General features: G+C 44.3%; 1 protein-coding gene across 1 annotated transcript; it reads right to left on the bottom strand.

Moving 5' to 3' along the window:
* Positions 1-3,387: 3,387 nt before the first annotated feature.
* LOC136958738 (insulin-like growth factor II) lies at positions 3,388-13,727 on the bottom strand. The gene is made up of 3 exons (XM_067252834.1): positions 13,284-13,727; positions 3,817-3,948; positions 3,388-3,495 (listed from the first exon to the last, which is right to left on the bottom strand). The coding sequence occupies exons 1-3, from the start codon at positions 13,725-13,727 to the stop codon at positions 3,388-3,390; spliced, it is 684 nt and encodes a 227-aa protein (XP_067108935.1).
* Between the last annotated feature and the right edge of the window lie 214 nt (positions 13,728-13,941).

Below are 13,941 nucleotides of genomic sequence, written 5' to 3'. Positions count from 1 at the left end.
AGTGTGTGTTTACAATATCCCACACCCTTAGAATAGGTGTGCTACAAGTAGCTGAGGATGCTACTCTGTTGATAATGGAAGAATTGTCTCTAGCCGTGGCCATTGTCACAAAAGGCCTGCTCTACTATATACATAAAATAATAATTAATAATTTGATATCAGACGTTCACTGACTACAACTAGCGACTGTAAACTAGAAGTATAATTCCAACCACTGCACAACTGACGTTAGTCGTTGTTGGGGGGTGTTCGGATTGTCACAGAACTCTGAGATTTACTCAAGGCGAGTCGAAGCGTCTGCTTACTGTATCCAAGGTCTGTAAAATCAACTTCTTCAAAGCCAGGAAATCCGTGTGGTTGGCAGCAGACGGGGTTCAGGTTGACGTGATTGTCAACCGTGGCAATCAACTCTGCTCTAGCATTTACGTTACCCTCCTCTCTCAAGTAAGCCTCGTGTGAGACTATAATTTTGTCGTGTATAACACTTGGATTATCGAGTAGCCATGGGACTAAGTTAATAAACTTAGGGTTTTTCAGATGATAATTTGTTAAGACCTTATCCTGGAAAGAAGAGAGGTCGCTACGGTAACGTTGAACAAATACACCTCTCACAGCCTCCCTATACTCCGGCCAGTACTTGGGGTGACTGCGGTCTTTTACTTCTATGAAGTATGTCTCTGTGAGGTATACCAGACACATCTTCTCCTGAGACGTCAACATACCTCGCCTCTCCTGAGCCAGCTCACAGCACAGCCTGTTGAGATGTGAGTGTATCTCCAGTAACTTTGCCACTTTACCCAGCGCATTTGGGAGCTCTTCAGCTACACTCCTCACTTTTTGTGAATTGATAGACATTGACGAGAAGAGCTGGTGTCGGGTTTCCTCTCCGGCTACATTGACAGAGGAGAAGAAGAAGGGTGTGTGGAAATGTTTCTTTGTGTTCTTCATGCGAATAACCACGGTTAAAGGGTTGGCCACTCCATATATGTAACATGTCAGGTTCTCGTTGCTAACCGTAAAGGGTCTAGTCGACACAATGCAGGTTCCCTGTGATAAAGCAATCGTCTCAAACACTCCTCTAAAGTACGGTTGTAGCAGTTGTTTAGCGTTGGACGTGAAGTTGGCGCTGCGACTGGGTTTAGATGAGAACTCTATGCGGGTGTTTTTATAGCCATGCTGGGAACATAGCCTCTTCTTGTCTGACACATACCTCAGTCTGCTCAGCAACTTGGTTTTAGTAGTATTGGACTGCATTCGAGCATATTTTCGAAGGTGTTTTGAGAATGTAGTAGCACTGAACTTCTGATTCCCAACGGTGTTTACATGCAGAACGTGGAGGAGAACGTTGTTTTCTAACTTCACCACACAGCTCCCTTCATCCCTCAGTACTTCATCGGGTCTGTCGGGACAATCTACGTAGCTATAGTGTGACGGCAACTCTGCTTGGCTGATTGTGTTTATCTTATGTTCTACACGGTTCGGGTTTGTAAAGCCAGTGAAGGGCGTCTTTGTTACACTCGATGTCCAGTATCCATAGGGCTCCCAGCCAGCAAAGGCGGGACAGTCGAGACTTGTTGTAGTCTGTTGCCGGCAGAGGGCCTTGATGTTGCGATATCACGGTTAGACTTGCGTTTCGAGTCCGGCTGAATAACGGGACATTTCTTTCCGTACATAGCCAGTTGTTTTTGGTGGCGTTCTTTACGTAGAGAGAATAGGTCATGTTTACCATGTACAAATAGAGCAGCCCTAAGCTCACCAGGACACAAATTCACAGAGTCTTGGGGTCTGATGAAGAACACTTCCACATTACACAAAAGAAGCTTGCGATTGCCAGCGTACACTAACACCAAATGAGACCAGAGGAGCTCAACTACTATCTTGGTTTCAGCTGAAACATCAGGTGACTGACACACCTCCCCCCATTCACAGGGAGGGGTACTTGACAAGTTGTCTATTAGATAAGTCAAAACTCTGATTTCGAATTTGACGACATCGTGTCTACAGTCCTTTAACCCTGTCAGGCTTGCCAACAAAGCCTGAGCCTCAGCCTTGGCGTGATCGTGACACTCGGATAAGAAGCACAGTCTACAGTACACAGGCACTAACTTTCCCAGTAACTGAACCGTTGATGAACCGCTAGGTTTTAAAACTGCAAACTGACAGTGACTTCCATCCTCAAAGTGAATAGGCTCGAGCTTTAGGTGACCAGACTTTGGGACCCGAGATCAGCTCTCTATGCTTCGTCAGACATTCTATTAAGGCTTTACTGGAGAGACAGACCTTGGTTGCGGTAGTACACTCCAACTCATTTATTAGATAGCCAAGAAAGAGGTCGTACCTTATAGTGTCCACGTGCGGACCGGAACATTTGCCGGTTGGATTAAGGAAAGGCATCCCTGAGTTGTTCTTTGTTGCCACGGCAATTAAAGCTTGTTATGGAATACTACCCAGTTGGAAGCAATCGAGTGAGCAGACGCTAGTTGGCGGGGCTCCACCAGCAAAGAGGCTTCGGTTACAGATGCAAAGTATGGCCTCCTTATCAGGAGAGCAACGATGTGAGACCATCGATGAGGAGTACAGACGTGTGTACTGTGAACTGAGAAATAAAGCCTTGTTAGACATAAAGAGTATGGTGAGAGAGCATGTGGAAAATCGTAGCTCCTCCTCTTCCTCCTATGACTTTATGAACATATACGGAATGTGTTCATTTGACCCTGCCAATGTTGCGAGGGTGTCACACCAAAACGATCAGCCTCTTATGTGCAAATTTACCAAGATTACCTGTCCCGAGGATAACTCCAACTCCAACTCTGATAGGCTCATTTCAGTCAGCGGAATACTCAATCCTCTTATCTGTGCCAGGCTTGAACAGGGGGAGCTTGAACTCTCTTACTGTAGAGAGTTTGATTACGACAGAGCCATGGAGGAGTTTGTTAGACTTGATTCTCGGAATAAAATGAGGGTACCAAGAGTCTGCAATGGTCAATTAGGGAGCACAATCGGCAGCATGGAAAATCGATTCATTTTCACCGTGAGAGAGGATTTACACACTCTCGGCTGTGCTTACAGGCAAATGGTGGTTTTAGTTGAACTGTTACACCTGCACATTATCCATTTCATACATTCCTGAATTGCAGACCCCTCTGATACTTTTAATACAACTTATCATCACGTTGTTAATGTCTAATAAAGAAAGTATAGACGATGATGTGGCTGGTTAACATTTGTTTTTATTTCACACATACAATACACCACAACATTACAACATATAGGATATATACGCGTCTTCAATCTGGGTAGTCAAATCCGAAGTCGGTGTCAAACATCGTAAATAAACCGAAGCCTAAGTCAGTGTCAAACGTGATCAATTCCCTATCAAGACTTCATTCAATCTGACTCAAAGTAGCTGTCAAATATGCTCAGTTGGTCATCAGCGTTGAGTTTCTTTTTCTCAGGGCTACCTGTTACGTCATCTGTAGATCGTTTCATACCAACCTGATGGTCAGTAGAAACACGGGTACTCGTTTCTGACGCCATGGAAGAAGATATGGAATATAAATATTGTACTTCTCCGGTCACCTTGATGTTGTCATTCTTAAGTTTCGACAGTAGTAAGCTGAAATCAGTTTCGTTCAACTCAGGAGCCATTATTTTGACACGACTTACGGCTATCCTAGGTAATAGAACAGACACACATTTCTTGATCCTCTCCACCATCTCATCGACCGTAGTCTTCTCATTAGTGGGACGGTTGAAATCTTTACTTTGGCAACTGTAAAGTGATGTGTCAATGCATTCATTGTTGAAAACCCTCACAGTGTAGTAACAGCTTCGCAGCTTAGATAGCTTGACAGTGGCGTAATTGCTGTTGTTCTTGCTGGAGAATATCGTCATGTTTAACAGCGTCATCATGGGTGCGTGGAACATGAACTCCTCATTGGCAAAGACAGAGGAGAATTTGTACACAGTGTTGTTCCCTCCTGTCAGAAACAACATACGATTGTATCTCAGATTCTTCTCCCTCATGAGCTTCGCAACCTCCTTTTTCGTGTCACCTATCGTGTTTAGCGACATCTTTATGTAATCGGGAAGACTGTTGTCGGTAGCTTGCAACCACTCCATCTCATCCAAATCTGGATAGTTGCTACCTGTCATGCCGACGTTCCTATTGAAGACTGGTCCAGTTAACTTTAGCGACATGCCATAAGATGCGTCAAACGTGTTGGTGCTCTCATCATCCTTTCCGTGTCTAAACTTTGTTGTCATAGATAGTGCGGTGAGTTGTCTACACAAGTTAACATCGGTTACCTATGAAGTGTAAATGACACGGGCTAGCTCTGAGCAAAAAAATCCCATCACAGTCTGTCTCATGGTCATGGCAAGGGTAAGCGTGCACATAGGCAAGGCTCCGTGTGCCATGGTTAGCTGATACTTACTCGAGTCTGACAGAGCCCCATCGTGCAACAAGCTGTTGTAGATGGGATCGCTCATGGATTTAACACATGCAACCTCTGTAAATTCGCCCTTGTTAAAGGTGTTGTGATAACGCCCATAGAAGTGAATATCGTTCACCTTTTCGTTAACCCCCACGGGCTTGTAAACTGTAGACAACATCTTGTGTAAATTAACACCGCTAACCATTCCAGAATCTTCACGCAATGCAATGGTCAACATAGCCTTCATCATGGTGTCGTTTGACAGTCCCAGATTCAATGAGGTGAAAACTCCCATCCTGCCGGAAACCGGAGGGGGTCTCTTGTCTTCAGTGCCAGTGAAAACTCTACCAAACTGTAACGACGCACCTTTCTCCTGTCCAGTGAACCCTACCCCATTGGTGTTCAGGCATGTATTTATTTTTAAGCACATTTGTCAGCAAGTTTTCACTCTGTTGATGAATCGCATTTGAGAATTTAGCCATAGAATGGTTGATGGTCGACATCACATCTTGACTAAAGTCGCTGTTTGCGTGACATGGTAGCATGTTAGATATTGTACCAAATACAGCGCTCTGAATGTAAGCCATTACATGATCGGACATCAGGTAATTGCAGATGGTAATGACTTTTTCACCTCTCTGGTCTCCCATCATTGCCAATCCGGTATTCTTAACCATTAGCATTCGGTCACCCATCTGAGGTGACACAAACCACAGCTTTTTACTTTCACATTCTACGATCTTAGACCCTTGCATACGTTCCAGTATACTGACATCGGTCCAGTGTAGACCCCCATTCATCACCGATACGTCATCGCCATTCTTGTCAAGTTCATAACCTGTGAAGAGTTTGTAATATCGCAATTTCGCTTCAGGGCATTCCTGCTCCGTGTCACCTTTTCGATTTTTAGCACTCACTTGTTCACCGTAGTAAGGAATGAACATCGGACGAAGTATAGTTGCGGCGCACAAGGGGTTACAAAAATTCGCGTCCAGGAAGACAGCCGATGCAACACTCAAAATGACAGCAAGGTGTTTCTCCTCGATGGAGCTGCTCACAAATATTGCCAGTAGTTGAATGAGGTAAAGAAAGATGATATGAGGAGGCTTACCACTGCGAAGCTTCTCGATGTTAAACAACTCAAGCAACTTGCGAAGTAAAGACACGATCTGACTTGCTATGTTTTTGTTGAAGTTAACAAAAATGGTCGGGTAGGACTTCTCTCCGTCATTGTCTCCGTAGGGTACATCAACAACATTTTCAGCCAGCACTTGGTCAGTCAGGCTTGTCTTGTAAAGTGAAAGGACCTTCTCCCGAGTAAACAATTTACACAGACCCAGAAAGAGAGTCTTTTCAAAACCTCCATCCATCTGAGGTACGTTCTGTAAAGCCAAGAAGTGCCCCAGGTGCTCAGCGTGCACTTTCAGGATCTCGTTGGGGAAGAGATTTGGACAATGGAGATGCAACACCACGGGGGAATTGAGAAGGACCGGCGCAAAGGGGTTGGCAGGGCAGGGGTAGAGGATACCAGAGTCGTGGGGTCCTGTCGTTATGCAAAATCCATCCTCTTGCAGGCTTACCTGGAGTGTCTTAGCACTGTATGACATTCTAAATCAAGAGATAACACGTCTACACCCCGAATACAGACACAAATAGCGACGATGTTGACGGCTAAGACAAATCTATCAGAGTGCGAAGACGCTTACAAATTATGTTTCGATCTTTGGGATGATCTATCCTTAGTCTTAATCGGCTCACAAGACTTAAATGTCGCATTACCGAACAAGGAAGAATTGTCAAGAATGGAGGGGTGGGAGGTTATGATCAGACTGGCTGTCTTGGCTGACTTTTATAGGTACCAAAAGGAAGATCTGATTTTAAATGAGGAGGAGTCTACAGAGAAGTTATACACAGTTAGAGCCACGGCTGTTGATTTCCTCATAAATCGGTTGGACATCCAACCAGAGCCTAAACGACAGTCTGTGACCCTCTTAACCAACCAACATTGTCGCAAAGACCCACAGCTGAAATATCCACCTACTGCAGGAGTTTACACCCATGACTTGGACGGACCATTGAAGTGCAATAAAGACCACGCCTTGCAAAGCCAAGATTTTGAAGTTGGTCCGTTCAACAGTTTACATGAGACATCTATAGCAATTACATCTCAGAGTAGTGACACATTGACAACTGTGTCAAGAAACCTAACTACCAAACACTTCTACAATAAACGTAAACCCAAATCTAAACCTTTTGAGTCATCTGCGTGTAAGACCGAGCTTAGCAAGGAGGGTCGTAATAAGCCTGTGAAGAATGTTGATGTCCATAAAGTCATCAATCGGAAAAATGAAGAAAGTCCACTCAGACTCCGTTGAAGGTTCAATTAGATGGCAGAAATTAAGTTTTTCGATGAGGAGGAAATCTTACTCCGCAAAACTCATCAAAGCCTACCAAGTTGTGAAAAAAATCGGACACCCTATGCTTACACTCAATTCAGAATGGAGCCTTAGTTGTTATTACAACCTTGCCATCGCTTACACAACTGATCAACCATTGGAAATGGCGGCTGCTTGTCTACCTGAACTGCGTCAAGCTGTTGACATTATTCACAGTGAGCATTTTCATAAGCTGAGTGAATTAAAGCCTGAGTGTCAGATGCTACTATACGCCGTGCTAAACTGCTACATCAACTGGGTGGACCATAATCACAAGCAGATACTCCTTGTACCCAGAGAACCCGGTCCGCAGCCACCCAAGGACGAGGGAGACCTGAGGTGCTCCAGATGTCTAAAGAATCAGACCTTCCACTCGTCTGAGGTGAAAGGTAACCCAAAAAACATTGACGTCGAATTTGACTTTGAACAACTGAAATTTGTGTCTTCATGCTGTGCTGCGACCATGATAAACGTCCCACTCAGCACCAGAGATGTCAACACCTGCACGTTTACTGACTTGAAACAGATGTACACATCTTGTATGAAATGCAGTCAGCCTATATTTTCCGAAGTATTAGTGGATGTAGAAACGTTATTCTCACGCTGTGCAGTGTGCATGGTCAACAGTGTCTGATATGACCCAACTCTTCAATTGAGCGTTTAGAGATCAACAAGGTTATGACTGATAACACATCGGACTCTGTCCTCCGACATGACGTCCAGCTTTTTAAAGGCATTCGCGCTATATCCTTTAAAAGGCTGAAAGCTGTAATCTGCACACATTATGGTATTAAAGCTTTTGACAACGGGTGGCAGAGAGTCCAAGGGGGTCGGCAAGGATGTGTAGGATGTAATGATAACCTACACGTCTACTTAAACATCACACACAGCCTGGGTGAGAAACCAGAGGCGGTTGAAGAGATTATGAGACTATACAAAGATTTAAACAGACCGGAATCTGACACCGGAGACAGTGTCGAGACCTTGAAGCAGACTCAACTTCTCTCTGAGTCAACTGGTCACTCTGTGTTTGATAACGCCACGATTGAAGCAGCTGAGAATGTCATGGGGATTGAAGACTTTGAGGCCATGACTGAGTATATGGAGGCTTTCAAATGTAATACCACTCGCAGCTGCTATATCGAACTCAGCGACAGTGAGTCTTACAACAATGAAGATTGTTCCGAGGAGGACTGTGAAGCCGAAGGGAGAGGTTCGTCTTCCACTCAAGACGATCAGCCGTCCGTATCTATGTCAGTCCAAGGTTATGTTACACAAGAGGATAAATCTGGCTGCCATGTTATATCGGCCGCCATGATCGCAGAGAAGTTTAAAGTTGTCATTGAAGACTATTGATTACATAGTCATGTGTTGCAGATAAAGTTACCAGTGACCCGTAGTGACTTTCTAGTATTTCATGTGGTGTTGGAGCATGTTACAATATACACAGTTGTCTCATTTATTTGTCTCATTTATTTGTAACACTAAAATAAAACTATTATCCAGAAACCAACTCTGCGTTTTAGTCTTTCTATTATACACCGGCTTACACACTTACAGGGCTGAACGGCTGACGATGGAACCCTGCCAGAAAGGAGACGTTCTTCCCAATACATGTTATATCCTTCTCAGGGCTGTATACGCCCACAGTGGAGACAACTACGGTCTTGTTACAGCCAAACACTTTTCCAATACGTACATTGATTCCAAAGGCCACAAGGTTAAACGAATCAGTGTTTTAGCCAGAGCACCGTTAGCCTGGGTGAAAATGATCACACCCTCCGATACGGTAGGGCACTACAAGACATACACTTTCACAGGGGACACCATTTCAGGTCATCAACCCGAGATGTTGGTATCAAGAATATACGCCAGCATGAACCGTCATGTCCACACCGTCTTGGCTGCTACATCATGTAGCTTAGACTCTGCAGAAAGGGATACTCTTGCTTCACAATTGGTAAGCGAGACACTATCAACACTCGGAGCTCCGCTTGCCTTCAAAGTCTTGTATGAGCAGAGTAGGCTAACCCTCGATAGGTTACACCGCCAGAGTGAGCACGGCGTCCTTACAATACCTGATCCGCAATGCGCTCTGTGGGGGACTTGTGTATTGTGGCAGCAGGATTCCGACATGTCTAGTCTCTCACGGCAAAGTGTTAACCATCACACTCACCTCTTACCAGTTCCGTCCTCCCCTCAATGGTTGCGTGTGAGGCTCACATGGATGAATTTAGAGGTGACTAGGTGTTTAGGAGGAAAGATTATCAAAGACGTTATACACGCTCCCTATGAGGCAGTGATACTTACATCCTTGTGTTGCGGATCCCTGGACCGTTGGTGTCAAGAGTTGGGTAAACTTAACGCAACATGGAGAGTTGACCAGCATCTACTATCGCGTGATCAATATAAGGCTGAATTGTGTCAACGGTGTGGGTACGATTATCGAATATCACCCGCGGTGTGCGAGCCTGAACCCCGGAGAGTTCCAGCTGTGTCGCAAATAGACAGATTGCTCCTCGGTGGGATCTGCACTACACTGTGTGCTACAATCTCTCGATACACCGACAATGGATGGATTGAAAGAAGATCAGAAACCCCACCGCCGGACCTCCAAAACATCCGAGGTCGGGCAGACTGGGAATATAGATACTGCCTCAATCACCGTAGGGTCTACAGTGCAAGCGGTGAGGAAAAATGGGAAGTCGACAAGTGTAGAGCGTGGGAAGTCGACCAAAGTCAAGGACAGAAGGAGCTCCAAATACCCAGCTCGCCATTGTTCACCCTGTCTAACAAAAGACCAAAACCGAACCCGATCGCCTTGTGGTGGGAGCACGGCTCAAGTTGTTACTGGGGACAAGAAAGAGAACAAGCATGCCCACAAGAAAGCTTCACATCAAGGAAAAGCATCTCAATGTTTACAGAACACGAAGACCAACAAAAACAACAGCGAAAGAAGCGCAAGACCAAAAGTGAAGCAGTCGAAGAAGAAACTGACCCAGGCTGGTGGTTGTGGCAAAAGGAATGTCGACAGAGACGCCGCGAGAGTATCGGCTGCACGGCTGACAGGCAAACCCTCAGCGGTCTCAACCGACACAGGTTCTGGGACCGCTACCTTACAACATCACAAGACAACGGAGAAGAGAGCAGTAGATCATCAACTTCAATTGAATACTGGAAGCGATTCTCGTGTAATGCTCTTCGGTATCATATCAAAACTATTCCCTTCGGCTACCGAGGTGGAATCCTCACCATCTAACACGGAATCTGACATGTCAACAGCCCTGACTGTGCAACCCCGCACAATAATTTCCCTTGAAGAAACCTTAATAGCAGTCGATGCGCTTGAGACGAATTTCGGAGACTTGGCTAAGTGGTTTGAAGCGTTTGAAAAAACGAAAGCTTGCGACGCAATAGGCTTCGGTGTGGCTATGGAATTGTGTGGTTGTTACGATCTTATTATCCGTAGACTGGGTAAAAGTCTACGAGATACATTTAGAGAGACTAGTTTTATACAAACCGCAGACCATGTTAAACAAGCGGATCAAGCGCTGAAATACATTGTGAGTATTGTAAAGGGAGATCACGAACATCAACTTGTGACTATTGTTAATGATTTATTGGAATCCCCCGAGAATGAAGATGCGATCTGTAACACTTTCGACAATCTGCAAACACTCGTTGACACGTTGGCGTCTGGCGGAGATTCCCTGTCATCTCCCAGTCACATCATGAAGTCCCTCAAGATACACTGGGACACTGTACTTGATATAGGACATACTCTCAGTTCAATGTTGAAGCAACGCAATGACAAACTTATCCTTGTGAGAAATGAATATGTAAAACAGCAGAACGAGTTGACATCCGCTAGGAAGGAAATCGACCGTTTACAAGACGACTGTAAGGACATATCTAGTTGTCTGGACCGTACTCGGACTATCATGCAACAAAAGGAGGCGCTGTCAAAGTGTTGTGATGTAGAACACAATACACAGCGCATCGAAAGACACACTCGTTTCAGTGAATTACAAGAGAGTTTTAACAAGTATCGAGAGTTATACAATGACCTCACTAGGGACAGGAGTACAATAGTAAATGCTCACACAGCAGAGAAGATGGAGTGGAGTGTGCAACGTGACGCGTTGACAACTCAACTAGCCAAGAAAGACTCGACAAGTGAGAAAACTCGTAAACAACATTTAGAAACAAAAGCAGAATTTAATGCTCAAATCGAGAGTCTGACACAGTCCAACGACACCTTTCTAGAGACAATATCGTTACAAAAGACTAGAAGAGCTCAGAAGTGGCCAAGTTAAAATCTTAGATGCTTTTAAGCTTGAAAGGAGTTCAATGGAAGACAAGTTGACTAAGCAACCATTTGCAAATTGCAAAATCCAGGAGCAAATCGAGGAGCAAATCAAGGAGCTTTCTCAACATTCAAAAACAAAAGCAAAATGTAATGCTCAAATCGAGAGACTAACACAGTCCAACGACACCTTACTAGAGACAATATCGTTACAAAAGACTACTATAGAAGAGCTCAGAAGTGGCCAAGTTAAAATCTTAGATGCTTTTAAGCTTGAAAGGAGTTCACTGGAAGACAAGTTGGCTAAGCAGCAATTTGCAAATCGCAAAATCCAGGAGCAAATCAAGGAGCTTTCTCAACATTCAGAAACAAAATCTGAATTTAATGCTCAAATTGAGAGTCTGACACAGTCCAATGACGCCTTTATAGAGACAATATCGTCCCTAGAGACCACAATAGAAGAGCTCAGTAGTGGCCAAGTTGAAATCTTAGACAATTTCAAGCTTGAAAGAAGTTCACTGGAAGACAAGTTGGCTAGGCAGCAAATTGAAATCAATGAGCTTTCACATTCCATTGCTTTCCATGAAGACATTAACATCAAGCTAGCAACTAGGGACAATGATTTTCAACTAGCTAACATTAAATTGGCTGCAATACAACAGTGTTTCGGTTTTGACACACTTAAGTGTAATATCACAAGCATGCTAGATGAAATCAAACTTCTGAAAGAGGCATCCCTTGAAAGACTTAGTACGTTCATTCAGGAGAGATGTATTCAAGTGGTCAAGACGTATTCTGATGATGACATACAACAAGCTATGTGTGTCTCTAACACTACAGGTCATTTTTTCTACGACTATGAGAATCATATACACAACATTGTATACACTCTGCATCAGCAGCCTTTACCCATGGAAGTAGGGGTTTCACTGTGTAAACGAAGATTAATCAAAATCGCTGTTAAGAGAAAATTGACAATCTTACAATCTTCAGAAGTTACCAAAATGGAACAACCTTTTAAAAAGCAAGACTGCGATTCTAACATGAAACGAGACTCAGAAGTAGAAACCACGTCCGCTCGTGACCCCAAGTTAAAGGATGTAAAATGTGAAACACAATGGCAAGTCCTATCACACCCGGAGAATGTAAATTTCGATCAAGACGGCAGTGGTCATAGAGAGATTTTCAAGTTCGCCGGTGATGGGTCAGAAGATACCACCCTCAGGATACCGATCCCCCTGAATGTTGTAGGGCACCTGAACGTTGAGGGGGGTATCAAGCTTGTCCACCTGGGACACCAGAACCCCATTCATACTTTACTAAGCATTTTACAAGCCAGAGAACAAGAATTCAATGCCATCTCTGAAATTAAACCAAACATGTGTCATTGCTCAGAGATGAAACGAATTTCCGACAGATTGAAATGTGGCCTTCTTATATGTTGGAGTCCACAGGGTGTACAAGAGTCGTACGGTAAAGACCATACAAGATGTTGTTACGCTATAATTGTACATAGACGCCAAAACCTGACATTCTACTACCTGATATCTGTCAAAATTGATGGTTCTTACATATACAACCTGGCAAAACTAACTGTCAACCCAATCGCTCATCCGTCCAACCCTGTGTTTATACATAAATCGGATGGTACATGTGTAGGTCCCAGTTTCTCCCAACTCACACATAGTGAAGATAATAAAAACACCCACATGGTAGATGTGATTAGAACAGACCATATTGTATTGCAGGGAGATGGCGAATAATGTAACATGTGCAACAAGTGGATTTCAAGAGTTTATTATTATGAATTACAAAATGACTCATGGCATGATACTAAACGTATAAGTGTTGTGACCTCCACTCGACTAGGTGTATGTTCCGTCTTGCTGGCCATGTTCCCTTTTACAGGTTTCATGTTTGAAGTGGTGGATCATTGGACCTTAAGAGCTACCCCTGGGCCTTGTGTGGCTCTGTGGTCTTTATAAGCACTCCTTTCCAGTCCCCAAGGAGAGACCCTTTACCCATTGCAGACGGTTGGGTTTTGGCTCTTGTTGTTGTTACGTATTTCTTTCTCATTATCTTTTGTAACAAATTATTGTTATTCCGTTGATCCCCCTGCAACCGGAACTTCCTGGTCCGCAGTATGGAGGGGACGATCCTCCGAAGGCGCTGGGCCGCCTTCCGCTGCCAGTTGATGTACTTGTAGTTGGAGGACACATGATGTTTCTTGAGTACCTCTTGTTTGAGAACGAGCATCACAGGTATGACCTGCAGAGAGGAGGCTGACACGTATCTCTCGGACTTAGCACAGTACTGCTCCAAGAGGTTGAGGTCGCAGCCGCGGAAGCAGCACTCCTCCACAATCCCTTGGTTCTGAGAGCGCCTATTGCTGGCCCTACCAGGTCTACTGAAATGGAATCCTCTATCTTTACAGACGAACTGAAGTACGTCCACTAACTCTCCACCACACAGCGTTTCAGCCGAGGCCATTTCAACAATGTACAACGTCATTGTCAGCGCAAACACCGGCACTAGACTTGACGAAGACATCTTTCGGACTAAATTTGCACTTGAGTTATATTCAACAGTAATCAGTTATCATGCCAGAGCACTCGGAATAATAATCTGGATGAAAACAAAACCGTAAACCTAAGCTACCATAAGGTTAATAGGGTCACCAAACCAGACGCTTTTCCAATGCCACGTATAGAGGATTGAGTTGATCAGGTCGGTTCAGCCCAGTACATCAGTACATTAGATTTTT

Source organism: Osmerus mordax, chromosome 16 (assembly GCF_038355195.1).
Source record: "Osmerus mordax isolate fOsmMor3 chromosome 16, fOsmMor3.pri, whole genome shotgun sequence".
Lineage (NCBI taxonomy): Eukaryota > Metazoa > Chordata > Actinopteri > Osmeriformes > Osmeridae > Osmerus > Osmerus mordax.
This window is presented reverse-complemented; position numbering and strand designations above follow the sequence as displayed.

Coding starts and splice junctions, on each gene's coding strand:
- LOC136958738 (XM_067252834.1), bottom strand. CDS start 13,727: ATGTCTTCGTCAAGTCTAGTGCCGGTGTTTGCGCTGACAATGACGTTG. Junction 3,949..13,283: donor TCCGGTTGCAGGGGGATCAA/CGGAATAACAAT, acceptor AAATTCTCCTCT/GTCTTTGCCAATGAGGAGTT. Junction 3,496..3,816: donor TGCGAAGCTGTTACTACACT/GTGAGGGTTTTC, acceptor ACTGACCATCAG/GTTGGTATGAAACGATCTAC.